Source organism: Aspergillus welwitschiae (assembly GCF_003344945.1).
Source record: "Aspergillus welwitschiae strain CBS 139.54b unplaced genomic scaffold BDQ94scaffold_81, whole genome shotgun sequence".
Lineage (NCBI taxonomy): Eukaryota > Fungi > Ascomycota > Eurotiomycetes > Eurotiales > Aspergillaceae > Aspergillus > Aspergillus welwitschiae.
In genome coordinates, this window is record NW_020798775.1 from 38,707 (window position 1) to 47,180 (window position 8,474).

At 52.2% G+C, this 8,474-nt stretch overlaps 3 protein-coding genes across 3 annotated transcripts; 2 read left to right on the forward strand and 1 right to left on the reverse strand.

Moving 5' to 3' along the window:
* Window positions 1–1,308: 1,308 nt before the first annotated feature.
* BDQ94DRAFT_154890 (trypsin-like serine protease) lies at window positions 1,309–4,963 on the reverse strand (the record flags this gene model as incomplete). Its single annotated transcript, XM_026768375.1, has 5 exons — window positions 1,309–1,494; window positions 1,558–1,755; window positions 1,817–4,117; window positions 4,183–4,808; window positions 4,858–4,963. 5 exons carry the CDS (start codon window positions 4,961–4,963, stop codon window positions 1,321–1,323), a joined length of 3,405 nt encoding a protein of 1,134 aa, XP_026619895.1. The 3' UTR covers window positions 1,309–1,320.
* Window positions 4,964–6,470: 1,507 nt separating this feature from the next.
* BDQ94DRAFT_154891 (cell division protein ZapB) lies at window positions 6,471–7,404 on the forward strand. The gene is made up of 2 exons (XM_026768376.1): window positions 6,471–6,716; window positions 6,778–7,404. The coding sequence occupies exons 1-2, from the start codon at window positions 6,561–6,563 to the stop codon at window positions 7,234–7,236; spliced, it is 615 nt and encodes a 204-aa protein (XP_026619896.1). The 5' UTR covers window positions 6,471–6,560; the 3' UTR covers window positions 7,237–7,404.
* A 316-nt stretch (window positions 7,405–7,720) lies between these two features.
* On the forward strand, window positions 7,721–8,380 carry BDQ94DRAFT_186079 (uncharacterized protein; the record flags this gene model as incomplete). Its single annotated transcript, XM_026775052.1, has 1 exon — window positions 7,721–8,380. The coding sequence occupies exon 1, from the start codon at window positions 7,808–7,810 to the stop codon at window positions 8,378–8,380; it is 573 nt and encodes a 190-aa protein (XP_026619897.1). The 5' UTR covers window positions 7,721–7,807.
* Between the last annotated feature and the right edge of the window lie 94 nt (window positions 8,381–8,474).

Consider the following 8,474-nt stretch of genomic DNA (forward strand, 5'->3'; position numbering starts at 1 on the left):
CCATCTCTTGTCCATCCAGATGCGCCGTTGCGGTCTTTCACGCTCGGAATCGTCTCGGTTAGTGCTGTAAGGGCGCGGGCTAAGACACTTTGGCAAGACGCTATGACATGTAGCATTCTGTGTCGTGCTGTTGAGTGCTGCGGGAGATGAAGGGGCTAGTTCTTTTGGAGGTGGATATGTGTGGGTATGAGATAAACGGCCGAGATGGAGATGGTTGGGGGTTGGTGCTTAGCACTAAGGTCGTTACAGCACGGTACTGGGATCTCAGGGCATTGAAGATGTGCCTTGCTAGCATTAAGGGGAATAGGAATATGATCAGGGGTGAAACGGTTTCACGGGCTGTGGATCCCTTTGGAAGGGGTATTGTATGCTAGGAGGTGATTGGTGTTGATCTTATACTGTACACACACTTTCACGTCTTTGAAGTTGGATATCTCTGTTGTCTTGCGATACCTCTTTGTTTCCATTTCTGAATGGAATTGATCTTGCTGGGCATATCTCTTGCTTTTGCATCATCTTGACTCTTCTTATGTCTTTGGATACTATGTTTCTGTATCCTGTGTGAAAGTGCCTAAAAGCCGATAAGTCTTTAGGTTACATGGCAGCTACTTCGTCATCTTCATCACCAACAACTGCCTCATGCGAAGAATCTCCATATTCGTCACCATCAACATATTGCAAACTGTCCTCGATGTCGAGAAGTGCTTCTATTATAAACGCACGGACACGGATATAGCTATGAGATGGACTGGCGAAACGCAAGTGGAAAACCAACCCAGGATCAGGCTCGGACTTGGACACATCCGTGGCCAGGTGCTTTAGAAGAAGGAAGAAACAATGATCTGGACATGTTGTTTCCAGAGAAGTATTTTAGTCCAGTACCTTAGCGCTGTGTGAACAGAGACGGGGTATCTATCTCTCATGCAATTAGTCTGGTCCAACTTGTTCAAATATCACCTCTGAAATTGTGTTCTTTTCATTAGGATATGTTCCTTTTTCCCCTGTGTATCATTTGATCCTCCATTCTCTGAGACATAGATTGTCAAGTAATACGTGTTTATATACGGGGTACATGATACTAAATGCGTGTTATGGGACGAATACCAAACATACCAGAGATTTAACTCTAATAATATCTCAGCAGGGTAGCCACTTCATACCAAGTATTCACCCAGAATAATACCATCCATCTACAACTTCGTATACGCAAAGCTACTAGTCTCTATCGTTTAGGATCTATCATTTTCCCATTTTTCAATTTCTACTTTTCATATCTAACACAGCCATGCTCATGACGAAATACTATAGGTCGGCCTCCAATCATTCCAAATCCGGGTCAATATCACTGACACCGTCAAACCCCTCGTCCATAGCATCCGGGTTCAAATTTGCAGCATCCGGCGCAATGCCGTCTTTATATTTATCCTTGTCGTGACACACTGTCCGCCAGCCGGAGGGCTGGGATCGGCCTTTGATATACTTGGACATGGGGAACTGAGATTAATGTTAGTTCTACGCGTTTATAAGAAGGATAAGGTGTAGAGGATGATGACATACGTAATAATCGTTCTTCTTCATGGTCACTACCCACGGCACATTGTCGAAGGTCACCGCCCGTAGGCGGAAATATGTGTTATCGGGGATTTTCCTCACTTCTTCGGAGAAGCGGTCCAGGTTCGGGGTTGTGATGCCGTTTACGGCGGTGATGAAGTTGGTTGGGGCCAAGCCGTATTGGTAGGAGGGGGATCCGCGACTCTGTAGAATGGATGGGTGGTTAGTGACTTAGATAGCAGTGGTAAAGGGGGAGAGGGCATACTCTTGCGCTGACGTAGACTTCGCTGTGCAGCTTGGAAATCTGCTGACGGACCGCATGGTGCGGTTTCTGCAACACAGCACCACAGAACACGACCACATGGTCAGTCTCTAGGTCCTCTGTTGGGACAGTCGGCACCCGAATACGCATTTCTTGACCATTTCGGACAATCAGGGCTGCCAGCATATCCTTCTCGTACATGATATCCAACTCCGAGACGCGGGTGATCAGCTGTCCGTCCAAGGTCAGGATAATATCGCCTTCCTCAAACGTGTCGGCTGCCGAGTTGAACCCAGGCGGTGGGCAACCGACTTTGCGCACCATGAAGAGCTGATGCCGCGATGGGTTAGCTTGCGTCACCTTCTCAATCCATTCCTCCGACACGCCCATGATACGAGCTTGACTCATCTGGACCACGTAGCTCTCCATGTTCAAAATCCGTAATTTCGGCATCTCTCCCTGCTGCACCTTCGACAGGACAGGAAGGAGAGATGGAGTCGCAAATCCTAGATGGTATTCCACATTCTTATGCGAATTAGACGTGCGTTCTCCAAGATAGTTCAACCACAATGCCTGCACCACTCCATCCTCGCCAACCAGGACGCCGTTGGAACACTGCCCGCTGAGTCCGGTGTCTACAGTGATGGCGTCCAGATTGATCGCGCGGTAGCGCGGTGCGGACACGTTGGCTGGAATAGAAACGGTGGTGATATCGGTTACGGCGGTTTTGGCCACGACAATCCGGGAATTTTGGTTGAATCCCACGAAGATCGTGTCCTGTCCCTTCTTGATGTAGTCGGTGGCGAGTTTGGCACTCTGAACCGGCGCCTGCACCAGGCTTGGGTCGTACTGGATGATACTGTAGTTCTGGAGCGGATGCAGGAAAACTACTTTAGCGTTCACGATGATGGAGTCGGCCACCTTGACGTTGATGTCGCAGAGGTCGTACGGCACAATCGCTCGCGACACAACCACCAAACCCTTGTCTGCATCGACGACCAATCCGAACCCAGTCTTCTTGGACTGGGGGTAGCCGTCCAGCTTCAGAAGCATTGTAAAGGATACTCGTACGAAGCTGCGCACAATGTCAGCCGCAGCAGGCTGGCTAACACCATCGAGTCGAATGAAATCAGCTTTCCTCGGAACCGGAGGAAGAGCCGGGATAGGGTCCGCAAGGTCCGAAAAGTCCCACAGACCGGTGTCGTCGTTGCGCACAGCCAGTCGCATCTTCGGGTGCCAGTGTCGATCGATATAGACGATGCTGGTGCCTCGGGTGTGGAGATCGCGAATATTCCGATACGAGATGGCCACGCGCGAACGATCGGGGATCGTTCGCATCACCTCCACGAACTCATCCAGATTGCGCGTGGGCCGCTTGTCCACCGAGTCGATGATCCATCCTGACAGGGTGTTTTCCAGTTTGAAGGAGCCGGCAGCCTCGCAGACATAGACACCGCGAGTAGCGATGGCATACAGCCGCGACTGCTGATACGACAGGTTATGGAACGTGCCTCCAGCCACCGTCACGAACCGGTCGGGCGTGATGGCATGCAGGTCACCAACCTGGCACTCAATCTCCACATTCTGACCGCCTCTTTGAACCAGCAGATGCACTTTCTGCCCAACACTCGAATCCAGAATGTCATCCAACCGGATGAATTGGGTGAGAAGCTCCCCGTTGACCTGCAGGAGCACGTCTCCTTCCTCGAGCTTTCCGTCCGCCGGGCCTTCGGGCAGGATGATCTCGGCCACCAGCATGCTGGTTTCCGTGGGCGCTGCTTTACGCACGGTCGCCTCCCACTCAGGCGTCAAGCCCAACCGGCGACACTCGTCGAACGGCTTCAAGATCCACTGCGTCTGAATCGTTCCCCGCGTGACAGGCTCTCCGCGACGGATGCATTCCAGTGCACGTAGCGGTCGGTCCAGAGGGAGGAAATAATCCGTCGCTGCACCGTCTGCACGACCACCGGCCTGCAGAGCAATCGCATGGCCATCGATGTTAAGTACAGGACTGCCGGAACTTCCACCGCTAGCTGCTGCGGCGGCCTGGATGTAATTCGTATTGAAGTCGCTGTAGCCATCGCCGTATTCGGGCGCGTTTCTATCCAGCCGACTAATGACACCAGACAGAATACTCAGTTTTTCTCCAGCATCATTACCCACAACGCGAATTTCTGATCCCACTTTAGCTGCATCCGGCTGCAGTTTCAGCTCTCTCAACTTCATATATCGAATAGCCTTCGGGTCGAATTTCAAAATTCCAAAGTCGTGAACAGGGTCCCGATACACAGGACAAACGTCGCACTAGTAACAAATCCGAATCAGCATCACTGTCATCAGGCGGTCCACATGTGTAATGTACAACATACTTCCTCGTGGTTATCAAAGATACAGTATCCCCAGAAAGGCCCTGGGCAAACCACGTGTCGGTTCGTCAATATGTATACATTCTCTGCATCTACCACAAACCCAGTAGCCTGACTACTCATGGACAGCTCGGTGTCGAAGGAGCATGTCTGACAGAAGTGGATAGACACAACGCTCTCCACAACCTCCTCTAAGGTAGCTTGCCATTCCGGCGAGTTAACCTGAGCAGGCCCTACAGGCAGCAGACGACCCGCATCTTCATCATCCTCCACATCGTATACAGTCCCATTGGCAGGAGTTGAATCCCCAGGTGTCAATGCGGTCGATTCGGGGCGAAGGTGCTTTACGGGCCGTTCAGCGGGTGTGGTGATAGAGCTGCACTTGCGCTTGGCGCCTGCGTCTCCATTCAAACCCATCTGGTCGGTACGGAGACGTATACGACGGGGTCTGGTTGAGTGTATAATGTGAGAGCTGAGAGAGCGGACGGGTGCCTGACTAGGACAGATGCTCGTGGTGACACCGGGAGTTGCAGCGGCCGGGCACGAAGAAGAGTGTCGACTAGAGCGCCGATAGGCAGAAAATCTAGGATTGCGAGAAAATAATGACCTTGCAGGCGACAAGGTGAATCCTATGGGATTGGTGATGAAGCGATAAAGAGGCGAGCAAGTATCAGCAACCACACGGCGGCGTGGAGGATGTAGAGGCAGCAGCCCTCGCAACAGAATTGTTCGTAGCGACAGACAGCAGGCTCTTTCTGTGGATGTGGAGCCAGACGCAAGACATTCATAAGATGCCCGAATAAGAAAGACTACAACATAGAGGGGCGAATGGCTAGGACCGTGAGGAAGGAGGAGAAAAGGAACTGAAGTCAGGCGAGCTGCAGTGACAGACAGAACTGAAAAGGGAGCCGTCAAAACATCCCGGTTGGTGCCCTCTGACTGGCCATCCTCTCACAACGGCCATACAGTAAAAAGCGCTGAAAATGGACTTACCAGGGTCCATGAGGTGAACCGAGCCCAGATACGGGGTCGCATCTGCCCGGGGTCCGCTATATGAACATAGCCCCGGTACTTCGCAGATTTCTGAGGGCTAGCATGGGCATAGGATTGATAGCTCACTAGACCTCTTCTTTCTGCACCGCGATGCCCTCCATAAAGATGCCTGTGTTCAAGGGTGCAAGATTCATAGTAAGCAGACTTTTTGATTTTGAGCTGGTAGGCCACCATCAACACAATCTTTGTAGATTTATATAACCCAAAAAATATGTGCACTGGATTCTAAGTAGCGATAATTTTGCGGTACGTGCTAATGATATCTTATCGGGACCGTGTGAAGCAAGAACAGATCCGCAGGCGGCGCAATAGCGTCCTCCGCCGCCACAATGACTTCTGGCGGCTGTACGCAATTCGCAGCTAGACCATGTTGGAGATGCCTAACGGCCGAATCTACACCTCTCGATCTAACCCTCATATTCCTCCCCCACTGGCCGAGAAATTGTGAGTTCCCAGCTACGTAGAAAGGATCTTTTGTTGATGGATTCAGCGGGAACGACCCCAGTCATGCGTGCACAAAACACCGGCGGACTATGGTTCACCATGCCTGACCGACATGGTGCTGCCGGCAGTACCCAGTCTAAAGGTGCTTGGACGCCGTAGCCTCCTATGGGATTTGCTATCAAAACAGCTGAGCAGACTCTGTCTGAACGACCATGGAGTTGATGGTTGTTCCTCACGAGTTGTCGTACAGCACTGCGGGGCTACGAGAAAGAGGAGGGAGACCAGAACACTTAGTTCACTTAGATGAGGAGGGATCGTTGCCCTGGGTTTGTTACCCTAGTGAATGCCGTCGCATTGATGCAACAGTTACCCGCAACTTACCCACGTCACCTACCGGTCAACATGCCTCATTGCCCAGGGGTTGTCCGAGTTCCACAGGTCAATACTACCTTGTGCGATGGTGTGAATGAGGGAAGGGAGCCTTGAACCACGGACCAGGTGGGTCAGTTTCAGAGACCACAGACTAAATGAACTCTGGTATAGATCAGAGCGAATAAGGTTAACTTAGACATTTGACCGCTCTGGGCAAATACCCCATGGTGCTTGGATCCGCAGCAAAGCAGGTTGTCGCAGACCTCAACCATTACTCTGTCTCACTTGGTCAACCATAGTGCCACCGGGTCATGTGGCCAAAATAACCAATGGGCGGTTATCCCTAACTTGCTTTGGCTAATCTTGTTGCTTAAAACCCACCTGCCATAGCCAACGGCGTTCACTCTCTCTTTCCAGGCTTGCTCGCAGGCATTTGAATTTCTCCAGCTAATTCTTCCTTCAGCACGGTACATGCGCAGTTGTTTCTCTACGAGTTCTGTTGTCATCGGGAAATGCCAAAGTCAGAACCGCGGGCGGGCATCCGCGCAAGCACCCGGAAGACCTCGAGTCGCAGTACCGCCGCTTCCGAACCACGATGTTTCCAAAGACCGGAGCCCGTAATGCGTTCTCCCCAGCAGCCTCTGCGGTCCCGTCGACACCCATCCACGGTAAGCATTCACCTACGGTTACTGGGCCCGGATCGTTCCGCTGACTCCACGCACCCACCAGCTGCCACAGGTATCTGGTTCTGGTTCTCGAGACCCTCCTTCTGCCCCATCGCTGGAGGATCACGAGGCATGTTTGGCTACAGTCGAAACCCTGGAGCGGGAAATTGAAACGTTGGAGAGGGACAAGGAGACCCTGTCGGAGCGCCTTCGAGGCGTCCAGAGTGAGAAGCAGAAGCTGGTGAACGACCAGCATCGGTGGAGACAACAGCTTTCCGAGCGGCAGGAAACTCAACAATTGGTGCTTGAAATGCAGCATAGCGTTACGGATTGGCACCAGCGACTTTGGAGCCCTGCTGGTTTACCGGAAAATGCGGATCCTGCCGCCTTGAGAAATGCTCTACCGGCAACGACAGCGGCGTCGGATATGTGGCCTACACAGGAGGACGGAGGGGGTGCATTTGACAACTATCATGACATTGCACCCGGCTCCGGTGACTTTACGCAGCTTCTTCAATTCTAGTTTCTCTACCGTAGTAATTTATATTCTTTCTGGGGCGAATGCGCACACATATACCGATCAATAATGACGGTGCCAATTGTGTCAAGTAGTGCACATTGACGCCCACTGAAAGCGGCTTAGAATCGTCTGAAATATGGGATCGCCTTCTGGGTCTGCAGAAGGACTGGGGGATGTTAGGGTGGGTAAACCGTCCTTTGTATATCGGGCAGGCCTGTTCCACGGACAAAAAATTACGCTCGGCAGCAGCACTCGACACCCAATTGACGTTCTTGTCCGCGTACCAGCAAATGGAGCATGAGCAAGATTTCACACGGTCTGGTCAAGGAAAAGAAAGTCGTGATTTAACCAACGAACGGCTAATGTCCGAGCCCGAAATATGAGGGTCCCGCGAGGTGTCAGTGAAGGAAGACTCACGCTAGTCCGTCTTCTGAGTGTGTCTGCACGCATACACCTAGTCCAAACCTCACACACCCCCCGAGTATATATAATTCTGCTGGATCGGGATCGGTACTCCACAATTTCGTCTGCACAAGCGGTCAGTTTTACTTTAAATCCAATCTCCAACGGAGCCATGCCGCTGTCTGCAATATGGACGAGAGGAGCAGCCAACGATGCAGCATCGAGCATCTACAGTCGAGAACCTGAGGTCGCCCCGGTTCCCCCGCTATCCATCCTGCGCAAGGGGAGGAGACCAGCCGACTCTCCTGCAAGGCATGACCTCCCGGAAATCAATCTGATCGACCATCAAATTGCGCTGGCCCGGGGAACAACCATGGCCCTGGAAACGACCTCTGTGCGGCTTCGAAATGCCAAAAAGGACCATCCCCGTTCGTTGCGAGACACCTTAGAAGAGAAATGGAGACAATGGAAGCGCCAGGAAGATGAGAACCGGTTCTTCCGCACATGCCTCAAAATCTTCGACGACCTCGCGGCCGTGGCAGGCGAGGTGTCCGATGATCTGATCCTGCAGCATGAATTTGAACCCGAAGTCAGTCCGGTGGAAAACCGACGCATCCTCCTAGACATGCGCAAGCTACAAGAGGCCCTGGCCGACTCGCACGGGAAGGAAGCTCGAGCCAGAGAAGAATGGGACCGGCGCCTGAAGCTTCCCAGTATCCGTGCCCCACTACCGCAGTGGATATGATGCCTTGTCGGATCTACGAGTTCCTGTGGGGAGGCGCTCTACGTGACTCTTTGCGTTCGTTTTCCCATCGTGTCTCGACATAAGGTTGGATCTT

Excerpts from the sequence above, each read along its gene's own strand:
- BDQ94DRAFT_154891 (XM_026768376.1), top strand. The coding sequence starts at position 6,561 with ATGCCAAAGTCAGAACCGCGGGCGGGCATCCGCGCAAGCACCCGGAAG. Across the intron at positions 6,717-6,777 it reads CCCGTCGACACCCATCCACG|CTGCCACAGGTATCTGGTTC; the intron begins GTAAGCATTCAC and ends CGCACCCACCAG.